The 18,829-nt window shown below is 37.6% G+C and overlaps 1 protein-coding gene across 3 annotated transcripts in view; it reads right to left on the reverse strand.

The window, feature by feature from the left end:
* Cntnap4 (contactin associated protein family member 4) overlaps positions 1–18,829 on the reverse strand; it is a 291,138-nt gene that overhangs the window by 14,857 nt on the left and 257,452 nt on the right. For all 3 annotated transcript variants that reach the window (XM_060391927.1, XM_060391929.1, XM_060391928.1), the window contains 4 exons: positions 13,399–13,638; positions 11,376–11,600; positions 9,567–9,700; positions 8,662–8,749 (listed from right to left, as the gene is read on the reverse strand). In XM_060391927.1, the coding sequence (XP_060247910.1) occupies positions 8,662–8,749; positions 9,567–9,700; positions 11,376–11,600; positions 13,399–13,638 (687 nt within the window). The remainder of the gene's footprint in view (positions 1–8,661; positions 8,750–9,566; positions 9,701–11,375; positions 11,601–13,398; positions 13,639–18,829) is intronic.

Below are 18,829 nucleotides of genomic sequence, written 5' to 3' on the forward strand. Positions count from 1 at the left end.
AGCTTTTAAAATGAGTTAAATTGTATCATTATTCAAAACAAGGGCATATTTTCCCATGAGAGGTTTTATACAACTTTAAGATTATGTAATTATCTTCGTTAGTTTTTTTTTTTTAATGTGGTCTAATTGTAACCCAATAAAAGCTTAATGAATTATAAAAACAATTTATACCTATATGTTTCTTTGATTAATTACATCTCAGAAACATCTCTAATTATAAAACCTTCTTATAAATGTTAAACTTAGGGAATTTATTGACAAATCATTCGCTTTGTAGAAAATATTTATTTTAACTATGTATGTATAGTCTGAGTGTGGGTATGTGTATATGAGCACAGTGACCATGGGAGCCAAAATAGGGTGCTGTATCTGCCGATGTGGGTGCTGAAAACCAAACTTGAGTCCTTAGCAAGAGAAGAATGCACTCTTAACCGCTGAGACTTTTCTACATTCTCTTTGACATTGGAATTTCTGAAAGTCATAAGCAGCATGCTTCATAAAGAAATGGTATGCCTGCATCTCACAGGGAAGATGAGAGTGAAAGCAGTCAATTTCTCTCCACCCCCTGTCCCCAAAGAATCCAGTTTTGGAAATGAGTCTAAACTGCAATACATTTTTTTTTTTAACTTCTATCAATGTTCACGAACCCAACTTTCAAGTACAGTGCAGGAACAAGTAATTCTTGGTAAAAACTCGAAATCATCTTTTTAAGGCATGAACCCATCTCTGTTGCCCTATTATACTTAAATGTCATTGCCAATGCTCTAATCAGCCTTCAGGATTATCATCAGATTAAACTATTCAGTTTTTCCTACGTACAGCTGTGCCCTCCCTCCACCTCAGCCCTTCTGTATCTGCCCTCTACACTCTGATCCATCCCTTCCTCCTCTCTCCATTCCATACATGTTCTTTAATAACACCAACAATGCATTGACCTAATTGCCCCCACCATAGCTTTGTTCGTTTGTTTGTTTATTGCCAGTATAAATCAATCAAAGCGTGTTCATAATTAAATAATGCCTCTTTCTTTTTTAAAAAGTAAAGAATTGTTTTTGCCTTACTGTTTTTTTTTTTTTTAATCAGGTTTCAAGATTTGGCATCTGATACTACATGGTTTTTGGATCAATGACTTTCACTTCTGCGGTTGGGATTTTTTGAAGTGTAAGCAGAGTTCTATGTTTTATGATGCTTGACAGCCAAATGATAGCACTGAGTGAGACAGCTCACTCGGAGAAGTGTGCTTGCCTATCCCTCAGGAACCACTTACCCATGATTATATGCTCTGACAAAAAGCCCCAATTTCCATCTTATCATTTGTTCTATAATTACAATCAGAAAATATGTTTCTTTTGGCATCATGAACATCCCTTGGGTATTGTGACATGATGCTTCTGAGCTCTATTCACATAACAGGATTAGGAAAAATGGTGTTTATAAGTGTCTAACAACAGCCAGTTCAAAATGACATGAAAGACCCTCTGTAACTGACCACCATCTTTACAGAGGACACAGCTTGAAGTCAGGCTGCTACATTTAAAGTTGTTTTTTTTTTTTTTTTTTTTTAATCAGTAGATCATGGAACTGATGAAGTTTCAAAACTTATTTTTGGTCTTTGTAAGTCTTTCTTATTCTAACTTGCACTTCCTTTTTCAATTTAATTTAAAAATAACTAGTTATCATTTGAGTTACCACACAGCTTATTAAAAAAGAGTCAGTGTTCTCGGGTATCTAGGTCACCGCTCTCCTCACTTCTGGCTGGAGAAGTTGAAGTAAGCCTTGTGTAAGTTCATAAGTTGGGATTTGAAATATATGCCCAGGTGACTGTACATGTTAGACGCTTATTGAACTGCGAATTGGATGTCCATCTCATTCTGGGGAACAGCGCCTACCCATGTGGGGTACGCTGTTTCACCACTCTCTTTCTTGAGGCTACACAGACACAAAGAACACCTCTACCACTGCCAAGCAGAGAGCTGTACATTGGATCTTACCCCTAAACCTCTTCCGTAGACATTTCACAGACTCACTTTTTCTTGCTGACAAAGCTGTATTTCTTCCTGGCATAAATCTGCTTAACAGATAACTAAATATATTATATTAGAATATACTAATAAACCCTGTAACATTTTAACATGAATTCAGCTGGCACACCAAGTTTGGCTAGACATTTCTTTATGGATGGCTACAATCTGTTTGACTGTATCTTCCTGTTTTCCTTTTTGTAGAAAATTGCATATAGACCCATATTTATCACCCTGCACAAAATTAAAGTCCACATGGATCAAAGACCTCAACATAAAACCAAACACACTAAGTCTGTTGGAAATAAAATTGGAGAAGAGACTTGAACTCATTGGCACAGGAGACAACTTCCTGGATGGAACACTAACATCACAGGCTCTAAGATCAACAATTAATAAATGGAACCTCATGAAACTGAAAAGCAAGGCAAAGGACACTGTCAACAGAACAAAACAACAACCAGTTTATAAATTGGGAAAAGATCTTCACCAACCCTAAATCTGACAGAGGGCTAATATCCAGAATATATAAAAAACTCAAGAAATTTGACACCAACAAACCAAATAATCCAATTAAAAAATGGGGTGCAGAGCTAAACAGAGAATTCTCGACAGAGTAATACTGAATGGCAGAGAAACACTTAAAGAAATACTCAACATCCTTAATCATCAGGAAAATGCAAGTCAAAATGACTCTGAGATTCCATCTTACATGAATCAGAATGGCTAAGATCAAAAACTCAAGTGACAACACATGCTGGAGAAGATGTGGAGAAAGGGGACCCTCCTCCACTGCTGTTGGGAGAGTAAACTTGTATAACAACGTTGGAAATCAATCTGCAGTTTCTCAGAAAATTGGGAATAGTGCTTCCTCAAGATCCAGCTATACCACTCCTGGGCATATTCCTGAAAGATGTTCCACCATTCAATAAGGACATTTGCTAAAATATGTTCATAGTAGCTTCATTCATAGGAGCCAGAATCTGGAAAAACTCAGATGTCCCTCAACTGAGGAATGGGAACTGAAATTGTGGTACATCTACACAATGGAATACTACTCAGCTATTAAAAACAAGGAAATCATGAAATTTGCAGGCAAATGGATGGAACTAGAAGTGATCATCCTGAGTGACATAATCCAAAAACAGAAAGACAGGCATGGTCTACACTCACTTCTAAGTGGATATTAGCCATATAAGATAGGATAGCCATACTAAAATCTATAGACCTAAAGAAGCTACACACTAAGGAGGACCCTAGGGAGGATGCTTAAATCTCATTCAGAATGGCAAACAGGATGGACACCAGAAGTGGTAGAAGAGAGGAAACAGGATTGGACTCTACTATAGAGGGTCCTCTGAAAGGATTCACCCAAGAAAAGATTGAAGCAGATGTTGAGATTCACAGTCAAACTTTGGGCAAAGCGCAGGGAGTCTTATGGAAGAGTGGAGCTATCCATAGAAGGACATGGAGGGGACAGTAGCTTCACAAGAAAACCAGCAAAGCTAAAAATCTGAGCCCAGAGAGTCCTGCAGAGACTGATGCATGAACCAAGGACCATGTATCACGAGGACCTAGACCCTCTGCTCAGATGTAGCCAATAGGCAGCTCAGTCTCGATGTGGGTCCCTGAGTAAAGGGAGCAGAGGCTCCCTCTGTCATGATCTCAGTTACTTTCTCTTTAGTCATTTTCTCCTAGCAATGTGGCCTTGCCAAGCCACAGAGGAAGAGGATCCAGGCAGTCCTGATGAGACTTGCTAAGCTAGGGTCAGATGGCAGAGGAGGATAACTCCCCCTTTCAGTGGACTATGGGAAAGGGATGGGGGGGGAGAGGGAGAAAGGGTGGGACCAGGAGGAGATAAGGGAGGGGGCTACAATTAGGATATAACATGAATAAATTGTAAAAAAGAAAAGAAAAGAAAAAGGAAGACAGAAAGTTGAGAGAAGTAGGAAGTAGATCTAAGAATATTTGGGGATGTTACTGAGGGTAAAAATGATAAAAAGGCGTGTTATGGCATTCTTAAATAATTAATAAAGTTATTGTATTAAAAAGAAAAAAGTTAGACTAGAAGTTATTAATTACCTTTAAATTACAAATGATTAGTCTTCAATCTAGATCCATACCTTATGTACATGCTAAATAAATTATCACTTACCCTTCTAGGAGAATGCATCGATTTAGATTATAAAGTTCATTGCTCAGTTTGGATTTTAATCATAGTTTTTCAATATGAGTGATATACATTTGAATAATATGCAATTTGAATAAAAACATTAACATCATTAATTCCATATAAATCTCCTACATTCATTTGAAAAGGAAAATCATTGGGCTCAGGATACCATGTAGAGAAAACCTTCTTAATATATGTTCTTTTTATCAAGAATGTGATATCAGTTCATGCTTCTCTCATTGACAGAACATAATTTAATAATAATACAGTCTGAAAGTTGGGCACACTTTTCCAGTATCGGATGTAGACTTTTAGTTCTATGAATAACTTTTAGTTCTATGACTACCTTGTTGCCTACGTGTACCTATGCTTACTGGAAATTTTCTTTGAGTCTCAGTCAACCAAGAGGTTTTGAGCAGACTGTCCTCAGCTCTGGATGGGGACTGATACCTTGATACCTTCCCCTGTGCCTCATCCTGGCTTTGCCCAGGGGTCTCATTCCTCCCCATCCACATGCCCCATGGCACAGAGCCACAGAAAAGAAACTAGCCCCACAACTCAACCAGCTCGGCTCGGGCAGTACTGTTGCTAAGGTATTGTTGTTGCTGCTATTTACAGTTGTTGAGTCTTTCTCATCATAAAAATGTATTTTTAATTTCAAATTTATTTAAAATTTAATTTTTTTATTAACGTGCCTCATTTACAGATTTATGGAATTTGGTGTGCTATTTCAATACACGCGCGAAGTAAGTTTTGATCAAATCAAGGGTCTAGCGTTTTCATTTTTCTTATAACTTCTTTAAATTTGGAGCCTGCAGGCTCCTGTCTCCTGGCTCTTCATGGCATGAATAATGGGCTACTGTGAGCAATAGACACCCTGCTGTGCTGTGGGACACTGACCTTCCGTCTGGCTGCATTTTAGCATCTTCCCTTTCTTCACCTTTCCAACCTCTAGTAATCTTTATTTTGCATCCAGACTGACTCTTTTGAGCATCCTTATGGGAGGAACGAAGTGCAGCATTTGCCTCTCCGAGGCTGGCTAACTTTCCTTAACACGATGACCTCCAATTCTATCTATTTTGCTGCAAATGACAGGATTTCATTCTTTCTCAAATTTCGTTTGGCTTCCGTTTGGTGCTGTTGTTATAAGTGGAATAAAACACTGTTGTTATGAAAAGAAATGAGCTCAACAACACCTCCTTTATGCATCTGAACCTAAATCACCAATTCATGGAGGCCAACATACTCACCTCTACACCAGCCTGAAATGATAAAAACATTTCCCTGTAGGCATAGAGATTTCTCAATGTTAAGTTAGAAAAATGTATTCTATTTTTAACCTAGGACTTAACTAACTGGTGTTTTGTTTTCTTTTGGCTTTAAAAAATTTTTTCCCCGTTGGAAAGGGTTTATTGAAAAAAAAAATTCACATTGAAATTAGGAAGTCCAACAAAATGTAAGAGAGCAGTAAATGGGAATGGCATGTCCACGTGTTTATAAGTTTTGTCTGCCAATATTCCAGGCAGTGTTTTGTCCTGGGAGACAGATTTCACAGGATTTGGTTTACTCTTAAGTTTAAACGTTTTAACATACAAATTAGGCTTTTTCGGTGTATTTGAAGACTGTCAATAAATACTTCAGTATCTTCATACCTTGATGAATTTAACTAAGTCTTTAAATCTGAGAGGATGACAAATAATAAAACTGACAACTTTGGCTTTACACAGGAATGGCCATAGTTCAGCAAGACTGCTAAGTTCTCCTGCCTTAACTCTAAGTCTGTACTAGCTTGACAGTGTGTGTTATGAAAGACTCTGTAAGTGAAGTCTGAGGGGGACATCTTAGGAATTTCTCACATTCCTTGTTTTCTGTACTAGTTTCCAGAATGGCCAGAGAAATTGTCTTGTTAGCTTCTTATTAAATTTGATTTATTTTGACATTGTAGCAAAATTATAACATTTCACCCTTTCTCTTTCCTCCCTCTAAACCCTTCCATATGCCCCTCCCATTTCTCCTTAAAATTCACGAGCTCTTTTTCACTAATTGCTCTTGCATGCATATGTGTATATGTATATGTGTATATGTATATGTGTATATGCATATCTTCTTAACTGTAGCCTGCTCAGTCCGTGTAATGTTGCATGGTTACATGGACTGTGCGTATGTTTTCAGAGCCAACGATTTGGCTTTGGACAATCCATCGGTGTGCTTTCCCTGGGGAAGATCACCCCTCCCACACCCAGCTTTCCCCGGCTGCCTGTAGTTCTTTGTGTGCTGTTCCCTGTTGGTGTCATTCTTGTTCAGCTTTGGTTTTTCCAGACACACTCTTTCTACACACACCAGGCTATCTCTTTACTTATTGCTCCTCCTGCCTCAGCTTCCCAATTTCCAATTGCCACCACACCCAACTACTTGGTGCTCTAAGCACTTATATTCTATTTAGCCTGAAACAAGTGAGTATTCACATTCGTAGGTTCAAAGCCCATATTGTTTCATCTACTAATTACACGCCTGCTCTAGGATCTGAACTCAACTGCAAGCTACAGGATGAAATAGAAGCACCATCTTAAATCCAATCAGCTGGACTTTGCATGTCCCTTAGAGCAAATGATGTGTCGACCTTTAATACTTAGATACATGATATAGTTATCTATAATATGTAAAATCAACACTGTGAGACTCTCATAGAAATTTTCAGTTATGTTTCCAAATAACTAAGCTGTGTTGCAGATACATATATATTTTAATGGGCCATTGAGATTTAGGATATTTTTGCTGCTTGGAGAACAGGAGCACACAATTTTGGTGCTTATCACACTACCTGCAAGCCTATAAATATTTATAAACTTAGCTATTAACCTTCTCCAGGGCCAATATTTTGAGCATTCACCCATGGGTTTAATCAAACATTCTCAGGATTTTAAGATGATGTACAGGGAACAGAAGGAATGATTAATCCAGGTACAAATAACTGACAAGGTCAAAAGATAAAAGATTACATTAGGCAAAATATTCTGGGTTGCTACCAAATATCAGAAAGGAAGGAAAACCAGACTATAAAAGCTCCTTTCTATAAGACAATGTGACATATCAGCACTCAGTTGTTTATTTGCAACTGAAAATAAAATGTCTATTAACACTGACTTCTCTGTTTTCAACTTAATTCTTGTTGGTAAGCACATGTTTAATAGGCTGTTTTATTAGAGAAAGAACATATCTACTTTAATGTCATTACTATAAGCAATAATGGAAATGAATAAGAATTATAAGACATCTAGGCATGTCTAAGGAAGACTGACTATAAATACATCACACAACAGATGAAACATGGCACAAAGCCCAGCCAAAAACATGTTCCCTAATTGGTATTGCTTTTGCCTTTCATTTCCTCTACACCTCATTCTCGTTTCACCCTTAGGTGAAGGTCTGTATATTTGTCAAATGTACTCATTATCTTCTCTGTTGCTATGATCAGATATTTGGCAAGAATCAACTTAGGAGGAGTGTTGGCTTGGCTCATACAAACCATCGTGGGGAGGTAGACACGGTGAGAGCAGGCTCTGTGGTGGCTGCAGTGTGCATGAACCTAGGACACCTATTCTTGTTATATCTTAGCAAAACAGGAAAAAGGGAGTGGACAGGAAGAGGAGCTGGGCTATAAAGCCTCAAATCTCCCTGAAATGACAAATCATCTTTCAACACCACTAGCTGGGGATGACGTGTACAAACACATAAGCCTGTGGGGACATATGACATTCAGACAGTAGCAGGTGACTGATACCTACTTTCCTGTGCCTTCCTTTGTATTTTTGATGCATGAAGAGAATATCATGCTTCATTATCGTCTTAGTTAGGGTTGCTATCATGCTTGGATGAAACAGCATGACCAAAAGCAACTTGGGGAGGAAAGAGCTTATTTCACTCATAGTTCCGTATAATGTTTCATCATCAAAAGCAGTGAGAGCAGAACCTGGAGGCATGAGCTGATGTGGAGACCATGAAGGGGTGCTGCTTACTGGCTTGCTCCTCTTGGCTTTCTCAGCCTGCTTTCTTATAGAACCCAGGACCACCAGCTCAGGAATGGAACCACCCACCATGAACTGGTCCTCCCCCATCAATCATCAATTAATAAAATACCCTACAGACTCTCTGACAGCCTGTTTTTATGGAGGCATTTTCTTAATCGAGGTTCTTTCCTCTCAGATGACTTCAGTTTGCGTCAAGTTGACATGAAACTATCCAGCACAATTATGATGATTGACACATGGCAGTGCGGCCTTCCTATCAAAGGAAAATGTTTATTCCTCCACAGGAAAACAACTGCATCACCACTCATGGTTACCTCCATCATTGATTGCCTTAGAACTAAAATAAGGCAAGACATTCTTTTTGACATGATGTATGCATGTGTGTTCTGGTCTGTGTTTAGACATTATGACTAAGGAAAAGATTCTTTCTTTTACTTACCGAGCATCCTACCCAGTACCAGAGATTTGACCGCACTGAATTCTGTGCCCGATGACAAGTAGGTTTGCCTCCTTGTACTCTCATCAATCTACAAAATTGTCACATGACATATAGCCATCCGAATGACCATTGTTTTGTGGCAGAAACAGGAGGAAGAGAAGAAAGAAAGAAGAGGCGGTAGTTATTATGGTCTTGGGATAATTTAAGCTAGTGAAAACTTAAAACTTAGTCATTAAAAAATCTGATGATTGTTAATCTATGTCCAGATACCCATTTATTTCTGACATTTTTCCTTTTAGTGTGTCACCTATTTCCACTGCATGAGAACCCCAAAATTGGTAAAGCCAACAAAAAGACATGTTATTTTTTACCTCAATAATTTTTTTTCTTAGCTTGGGATTTTTACTGGAGTCATGCAGCTAAGAAATTTTCTTCTATGTAGAGCTGAAACATTAGTGGTTTTGTGCAAAAGCTGCTAAGGTGAATAATTCCATTTTTCTCTGAATCACATCCTTTCTTCAAACTTATTCTGATATTTCAGTCATTATTTTCTGTTGTAGAATGATTGCTGCATTTACACCCATCCAAAGTAAGTGGGTTTCCTAAGAGGACGGATGGTCCTACCAGTAGGTCTCTGTGAAATGAGACATCATTTCCTTTCTGAGCAAAATAAAACCAGGAAGGAGAGTGTGGCATTTTAAGCCTCTGAAATTAATAATATCTCAGACATGTTTGTTTAAAACAAAAAGAGAGAGGAAACAATCACCTGACCACATTTGCTGACTTTACCTATTGCCTATGGAGGACCACAGGATAATGCGTTTGCTAGTGTGATTTATGAACAACCTTATTCTCTAGGTGGCCCATGCCAGGGTCTCCTGTGACCTCTGGAAGATCGCTATTACCTCCACAAAGACCATTCCTTCTTCTCTGTTTATCTTTATGTGGTGAAGCTGTCCATCTGCCATGCTCTTAAAGTCAAAGCTGACAACATCAGGTTCTTGGTACTTATTTAGCTTGTATCTTATCTGCAAACTTCCTAAAATAGAAAAAAAAAAAAAACTGTTACATTTTTAGTAAAAATTCTATTTTAAAACCACTTACAAAACATCGGAGTCCTTCTAATTTTCTAAATATACTCAATTAAATGCTGTCACATTTTTTATATAACCTCATTGAAAAAAAATTCGCTTCTTACACCCTGGGAAGAAAACTGAGCAATGGAACCTTGAGCAAATGTGGTTTTACACAAAACGAGAGTCACTGCCAAGGGAGCACGAGTGTAGACTTTGGGGTGAAATGAAAGACTTTTAACCAAATTTATTATTGAAATTAATTGTGTTCAATTGCCTGCAGAGGTTTCAACTAATTTGTTTCACAGAACTCTTCTTGAATTAACAACAACAGAAAGAAAAAAAAAACCCTCTCAATTTATAGATAAACTCTGAGCTTGGTACAGACACTGGGGGCACACAAAATTATTCCTATGGTAGTAATCAGTGCCCTTGAGCCATTTGATTTAAGTGGCCAACACAGTTGAGCATTTGTATGCCAGGTTTTTTTCTCACCTGGAGAATTTATTTCTACAATATTCATCTTTCATCCACACACAAGACAGAGAAAAACAGTAGTAAGCATTTTCCAGGGACAAGATTTCTGTAGCAAACACATTTTGTAACCACATAGAATTGCCCTGAATGAATACAGCAACTGTTCTTATGACTACATTATCATCTTTTAGGACCAACAGGTCATCTCCTGAACATCTTTATGCATAAAACTTGTCCATTAACACTCCTTGGATGCATTTTAGTTTTGATTAGAAGAAAAGATGTGTTACACACACGGAGACATTTTATTTTTTAAAGTAAATCACTAAAGGCTGTATCAATATTCATACGACCACTTAAGATCTTCTGGCAAAAACAAAACATAAGAGTCTGGAGAGAGATGGCTCAGCAGTTAAGCAGGCACACTGCTCTTGCAGGAGACCGAGCTCCATTCCCAACACCCAGGTCACGCAGCGTACAGACTCCTCTAACTTTACAGCAGTTCCAGGGAATTCAACACAATGACTCTGGTCATCACACTGACACTTGTCTGTGCACGTGTACACACACACACACACACACACACACTTAAAATAATAAAAACATATAAAACAAGTGATATCTATCAAATATTCTAACAAATATTTAATAGAATAGAATAACAAATATTCTATCAAATATTCTAACAAACCAAAAATTCACATTTCTGATGTAAAAAATTACAAAAATTATAAAGACATAAAACCAGGGACAGGAGAGATGGCTCAGAGGTTAAGAGCACTGACTCCCCTCCTAGAGGTTCTGAGTTCGACTCCCAGCAACCACATTGTGGCTCACAACCATCTATAGTGAGATCTGGTGCCCTCTGCTGGTGCTCAGGCAGAACACTGTATATGTAATAAAGAAATGAAATAAATCGTCAAAAAAGAAAAATAAAAAAATTATATAAAATATTCATAATACCATCTTAAATACTTCAATTATTCTTTTAGATTAATCTGTAAGATCGTAATCAAAATTAAGAAGAGGATAAAACCTAAACATACTGTTTTTTGTTTTTTGTATTTTTTCTCCCTCTTTCTACTTTAGAAGCAAACATCCCCAAAGGAGCTGCATTCTACTATGCCCTTATTCAGTCTTCTCTCTCATCTAAAATACACTCACCATTTCTGGCAATGATAACCGAGAGGTATTCTTTATAAAAGGAGCTCATATAAAGTAGCAAGCTTGGTGCCCGTGTCGTTCGGAAGCTAAATTTGATCATTTCTCTGCTCAGCTTCATATCTCCATGAAATGAAGCAGCATGGAAGCTGGAGTTTTTATTTAAAGAATAATTTTCTTGGAAATTGTAGATCACAGAAGACCCAGATCCGAAATATGCAGAAATCTCTGAAATAATATGCAGATTATTAGTTAATTTTTTTTAAGTACAAGGATTATGTTTAAGTTACATTAATTGATATCTCAATGCTATGAAATGAAGTGCACAGCTAGAAGACCAGGCTAATTTAACACAGTGCATTATTAGAGGTCGCCTTTATGTTAGAATGACATAATTAATTCATTAGTGTTGTCTTATCTGAGTTCATACACACACCAAGCTTCCTGTCTTCTGCCCCACTAAACATCTACTTTCTGATTTAAATTGTAACTCCCATCTATAATTTTGAAGCTGGGAAGCATGCAATAAGAAAAAAAAAATGAGTGGAGTTTTTTCCCCATTTCAGTATCAGTGTGAAGAAATACCTTTATTTCATATTAATTCTCTTTCATATTTGTTGTGAACTACATAAAGAATGCCAAGTCTAGGATTAAGGTGAGAAGGACATGTGCATAGCGTGGTGGATCAACAAAAGGAATTGTGGAGCCCGTCTGCAATAATTTAGCAAATGTAGTTTTTCGTCTATAGGAGATTAATATGTCAAACCTACACACATATACAGGTAAATATATGTGCATTAAAGAGGCCAGTAGAGAAATTAGTTTTGAATCCTTGAATACTGTTCTTTTTTTTTTTTACTCTAAGCATCTGGTTGTTGATATGTCTAATACATGCTGCTTACTCAGTTAAAAGAAAAAAAGCAACATTTTGGGATCCATGTCACTTCAAGGATTTTTAATGTATTCATATTATTTATAATATAACTCATACACAGTATAATATGTAAATGTAGCATAACATTCCTGATTACATTAAAAAAAAAGAAAACCTGGAAACTTCAGTTAGAAAATGAAGGAGATTCATCCTGAAGAAGAAGGGTTTTCATTCACACTGTAGACCAAAAATGTCACCCTGAATGTTGCCAGTAGTGTGTGGTTATTATCACCAATTGATTTTGAAATCACAGCTTATTCTTGATAAAAAAGGGGATGACCTGAAAAGCGCAGGTTTCGCCAGGTTTTCATTAGCTAACCTCCAGCACTTTCTTTGCAAAGTTGCTTTGATTTGGAGCCAATTTCTTTCAGCTTCCTCCAAGAGGAGATTAAGAAGCTCGGAGACACTTCAACAAAGTCAGTGAATTTAAATTAATTGGACGCTGGTTTTCTTCTATGAAAATCTACAGAAGTGTAATGCGTGTCTGCGTATTCAGAGAAGGCAATCCGAAACAGTTAGCACTCTGCTCTGCTCCATTCCTTTTCTGTGGAATGGACCGGTGAACGAATGCTCTGCTGTTTTAATTCTCTAGCGCATATTCATATTACTGCATAGCAAATGTCAAAAATCACTATTTTCTTACACACCAGTATTTAGTGGAAAATATTTGTTTGACATTAATAGAATAAATACACGCATTTTCTGTCGTTCTTTGCATCGCTGAATATTCTCACCAAAAATAACAACAGGCCTTGGAATGACTTTTTAAACCAAGGACCGCATTATAGGACAGGTTGTTGACAGTCCTACTCTTTAAACACATTACCAGCAGACAGGGTAAAAGTAGGTGGATGGCTAACATTGAAGACACTTAAAGGCTACTATTTGCGACTATTCAGCAATAGACAGCATTTTTCCAGAACTGAGTCAAAGGTCCAAGGACTTAAATATGATTGGTGTACAATAACCACTTTTTAAAAGAATATTTTAAAAGTAGATACCTTTGTTTCAAACACACACACACACACACACACACACACAGAGTCTCCCAGGTGTCTTATTCACAGGAACACAGGCCCGGGTCACACCTACCATTGGAGCAGAACGGTCCTGCATAGGCAGAGGAAGAGCAGTCGCAGAAGAAGCCACTGGGCTTTTCCCTGCATTTCCCTCCATGGCGGCATAACTTTCCATAGCTACCACAGTGTCCTCTGCAACCTGGCTGCACCCCAGGGGTCACTGTGGCTCTATCTTCCAGATCCAGGGTCATCCCATTCAACTGCAGAGACCTGATGCATCCTAGGAAGCCCCTTTGCCGGGTGGCGGTCCCACCTACAAAGAAAATACTGCAGATGCAAGAACATTCCTCCGTGTTTTATTCAGGACTTGAAGACCAAACAAAGCCAAGATACAACGAAGAAGAGAAAAACCTGTGGCCTGGTATTAGAGAATTGGAGAGCCTGAGAAGAGGAGCCTCTGAAAGTCATGAAACACAGCTGTTGGTGAGCATTAGCTCTCAGGAAGATACACCAAAAGTTTTCTTGTGATTTGTTTCTTTTTCTCTCTTTTCTGATGGGGTTCAAACCTGGGTCCTTATGAATGCCAGAGAAGTTCTCTGTCCCTGAGCTATGCCTAACCCTACATACTTATTTTTCTGAAAAAATGATTGAGCAAGCTTTAGGTTGGGGAAGCTGTCTTTCCTCATCTCTTTATTTCAAAGAACAAAATTAAAACCATGTTTCATCTTCATTCCAAATAACATGTGTTGTTATTGTTGTATAATTTTGTTTAATGTTTCAGTGGGTTGTTATTTCCTTTTCGTAATTTTATTCATACATACAAATACAAACATATACGTGCATATATGTATATCTACATACACACAAATATATACATACATATATAGGTAATTATAAATAGATTAAAATTTTTGATTTTTAATTGATCTAACAGTTTTAATTTGATAACCATTCTTAAGAAATCTTTAGTAATGCAACAGGGATGGGTTTTCATTTATTATCCACAAAATATGATTATTGAGTAGTGCCTTGCACTTTTTAGCACATTTTCCATTTTTCTAAAAGTTAATCTAATATTCATTGTTGTATATTTTGGAAAGAACTGGGAAAAGACATTGATGAAGAGATTGTGCAGCAATAATTGGTTACCCATCTTGGCGGTAACCAAAGCTCTCTAGCAAACGGCCTGAGGCTGATAAGGTTATGGATGTTAACAGAGAACATACTACCATCACTATTACAACACCATAATTCTTAATTCTTAAATGCATTCTAAAACTTAAATTCATACCCACAGAAAAGTGTACCTCTCACCCCACATCAAAAAAAGCTTCTCTATACCAAATGGAGACCATCACAGAAAACCACAGTAGGTTATAATGCAGAGACCATTAGATTATGTGGAGCCTAGCCCCAGTCAATGAATCTGAAACACAACCCAAGACTCAGGTAACATCACTGAAAAAGAAGATGAAAGATTCTCAGAGCCAGTAAAGAGCAAGTCTGTAATATCTTCCTCTAAGCTGCATAGCTAACTCCAAATCCGTGATTGATTAGACACTCACTTTTCTCAGCATTATTTAGAGCAGATTTTTATACATAAAGATGCAAAATCCCTACTATCCAGATCTTTGTTATCTATGAGGCTTTATATTGTACCATTTTACTCTGAGTGCATCTTTTTATCTGAATGCATATCAGACAGAGGCTACTCCAGTCACTGCTGTACAGCACATAGAGAAATGCTCGCCACATCACAACTATGCAATAACCAGTAACATCCACCCATCCATTCACTCACTCAATCACATAATGTTAGCATGGGGGATGGGTACTCCTCCAGAGTTGAGGAGAATCAGAATTTTCCCATAGGGATGTTTGGGTCGCTGAGATAGAGGATGAGTGCCAAAATCAATGAACCATTTCTGAAATAAATTCATAATTTGTGGGCTGAGAAATTGTGAAGAGTGAGTTGATAAGGAATTTTAGCCTCGAGAGCATTAACCCTACTGAAAACTAAAGCACATAGATGCGATGGCCTCTATCCAAAATTTAAATATATACGTTCAGAGAACTTCATTTTACATCCTTCAGGGAAGGATACAAAGGGCTTCATCTGGTGTGAGCCACATTTTTCCTCTGTAAATTCAGAGGGAGTATGGTGTGATAAAGAGTCTAACACCTTACAACTTTTAGTTTTCTATATTATCAAGTCCATTGGATTGTGACACGCAGACTACCTCAGAGTGTGTTTGAGGGAATGTTTCCAAAATGTAGGAACCAAGGCAGAAGACTGTATGTGTCATCATGTCATAGATAGATAGACTACATGACATAGAATAAGAGAGAAAGCCATTTTTTTATATCTCTTTCTCTCTCAGTCTCTCTCTTTTTCTCTTTAATATAAATATATTTAGTTGTTGAGCTAGATTAACTGTTATTATTATGCTATTAAATAAAAAACAAACTAGAGACCCCCTGTCATACATTTGGGGCATGGCAATGAAGTTGATTTTATCCACAATTATAGAACAGCTAGCAATCTTTGTATTTAGTTCCTCCTACATTTGAACAATCTTCTGTCATGGTCAGTGTCTCTCTCCTGCCTATGTTGTTGGGACATTTCTCTTCTTTCCATGTCAAGTTGCTATTCGCCTTGGCTTCAGACCTGGTTCACATCCCTATCTACTAACTTAACTCACTGAGCACCTGAGACTCAGTCTCTGCCCACAATTCTTCTGGCATCCTTCCTAGTATATAGAGTTTTCTTCTGAGGATAGGGCAACCTACCATCTACAGTTCCCTTGGCATGGGGAACCTTTTGGAGATGCTAGAGCTACAGCTTCGATGTCATATCTATTTCATAGCATACAGTAATAGTAACTTATTTTGTTATGTGTCTGCTGCCCTGAAATATGACATCGCTATAATCTAGGGGTTTGTTTAGCTTTAATAGCATAAGTCATAACTAGGGAACTCGAGGTTCAACAACTATAGTCCATTTTTATTTATCACAATTCATTTTTTGCTTGTTTTGCATGTGAGAAGTTAGAAGCAAAGAGAAGTCCATTACTACAAAGAGGAAATAACAATAAAAATGTTTAATTTGAAACATGGGTGGTCCCCATCCCAAGGCACCCTCCCTTCTTCCCACTTCAAAATTTGATCCAAGAGGAAAACACTTCCATTTTCTTCCACGATTCAAGCCATCTTTGGCTTTAACTGTATTTAAGTTCTCTGTTCTGTTGAGCAGTTCTTGGTGGGGTCCTGTTTCTGAGACTGGAAATATGAAAATTACGTGTACTTTGCCATGCTCTAAAAGAGCTAATATTTTGCTGATACATTCAGAGAATGATGTTCATGGTCACTACCCAATGCTAATGTAGATGTAGACATGAATACTAGAAGAATGCTAGAGGGTAGAGAAGCTAACAGAAAACTGATTAATATATACATGTGTTTGCGAAATACAATCTTAAATATGTCATAGCGTGAACATCTAACTTCAAAACAAGAACTTCTTTATTACATACTTTCAAGGAGTTCAATGTTTACCTAATAAAATTGTTTTAATGCCACCTTTATTGAAAACATAATATCTAATTAGGCATAGTCGTATTGTGCATGTCTGAGGATTTGAAACTATACCATTGGGTTTCCAGTCAGTCACTTTAGTTTGGACAGAATTCTTCTGAGAAACACGTCTCATGTAAATAGGGGAGTACTTGAACGCTTAATTAAAGATTGCAGTGCCTTTCCAGGGTTAGAGTATGTCCAATTAAAATGAGTTGCAGTTTGATTAATTGATTCTGGATGTTTCTGCTGAGCTATTTTGTTGGAAACTATCTTCCAATTAATTTTCTATCAATTTACTTGCCATGCTGGATCAAACATAATGAATTCCGGAACTTTACAAACACTGGGTATCTGTGCATTGAATGCCTAACCTTTCTGTGAGACTGAACTCAACTGTATCCCTCCACACACATGAAAATCCTGAGGTCTCTACTTAAATACCCGGCGAGGAGCTGACGAGGAAATGAATGAGGATTACCTGTTGGCTTTATCCTTCCAACACATTCATTATGCTCAGAAAATTCTTCTGAGTGACAAGTGTTACTGTCACAGAATCGGAGCTGACTCTTTCCTAAGACAATTTCCCATTACTTTGTGTCAGGAAGACCTTTGAGATTAAATTTTGATTTTTTTAAGAGACAAGCTGTTCGTATTCTCCCCTTGAATATTAGTGCAGATTAAGTGGGAACAGTTTCTTCATCGCCCCAGCATCCTTAGAGAATGAAAGTGATGATGATTGTTAAACTTACCTTTACATTCAAGGCTATGGAGATGACAGGTTCATTCTGATTTTGACACTGTGGTTGAGGAAGACAGATCTAGTCCTAACCACAAGCCAGTCTAGAGCAAAAAAACTGACAGGGTGTACAGGTTCAGCCCAGACCGTATAGGTTAAAAGTGCTTGGGAACTAGAGCCTCCTCCTAGCTCAGTCATCCTGGGGAAACACAGCCTTTCAGAGAGGGTGCTGTGAGCTACCGAAGGCTGCCACGCCAGAAACTTGGCTTCAATTATGCTGAGCAGTGATCTGAACTGTGCAGTCCCAGGAGCATGGGAGGGGAGGGAAGCATCGTCCCTCACGTTCAAAGAATTACTGTCGTTGAAAGAAGCTGCTTGTGTAAGAAAGACTGTCCTAGACACAGTGTTTGTTCTCTTCCCTGAACCAAACCCAAGGGGTGGAAGCGTGGCCCGTGGCTGTAGCCCTGGAAAGAGCAGGTCCCCTGTGTTTATGGCCTGTGGAAGTCACACAGTGGCTCTCTGATTTGAACATAATGAAGTATGTGCAGAAGAAATGAGCTGTTATCAGTCTCAGGCACAGAGTTAGAAGCCCTACTCTGAAGATTTTGTGTTCAGTCAAGGGCCATTAAGGTTTTCCCACTGAGCTCAGGAAAGTCTACTCAGGTTTTCAGGCAAATCATTAAAAAGATACCTCAAGGAAGAAAAAAATACCTACAACAAATTGTATAAGGACATGAAAAAAAATGCAAACTTTTAAAAGCTAAATTTGTAATGAGGAAACACAGTTACTATCAAGGAAAATTAGACTGAAATGAAAATTATTTAAATTAGAGTATTTGGTAGTCTCTCACCATGGTTATATTTTAGCATGTCAAAAATGGAAGTTTAAAAGAAGGACTATGAAGCATATATTATAATTAAAAACTTGCATTTTCAAGGCACTTACAACAACATGAAAATATGAGTTTATAAAAAGCTAGAAGATACTTGTGATAAACTTACATGACAAAGACCTATCCAAAACATGGAAAGAACTTTTTAAAATGACTAATTATAAAAAGAATGAATCTATAAAAAAATAAAAATTAAATTAAAAAAGGAGAAACAAATCTCAATAGCCACTTCATAAACTGTATCATCCGTGTGGTCAATAGAGGCATGGCTGTAATACCTGCTCAGTACATGCATGTTC

Source organism: Meriones unguiculatus, chromosome 10 (assembly GCF_030254825.1).
Source record: "Meriones unguiculatus strain TT.TT164.6M chromosome 10, Bangor_MerUng_6.1, whole genome shotgun sequence".
NCBI classification, from domain to species: domain Eukaryota; kingdom Metazoa; phylum Chordata; class Mammalia; order Rodentia; family Muridae; genus Meriones; species Meriones unguiculatus.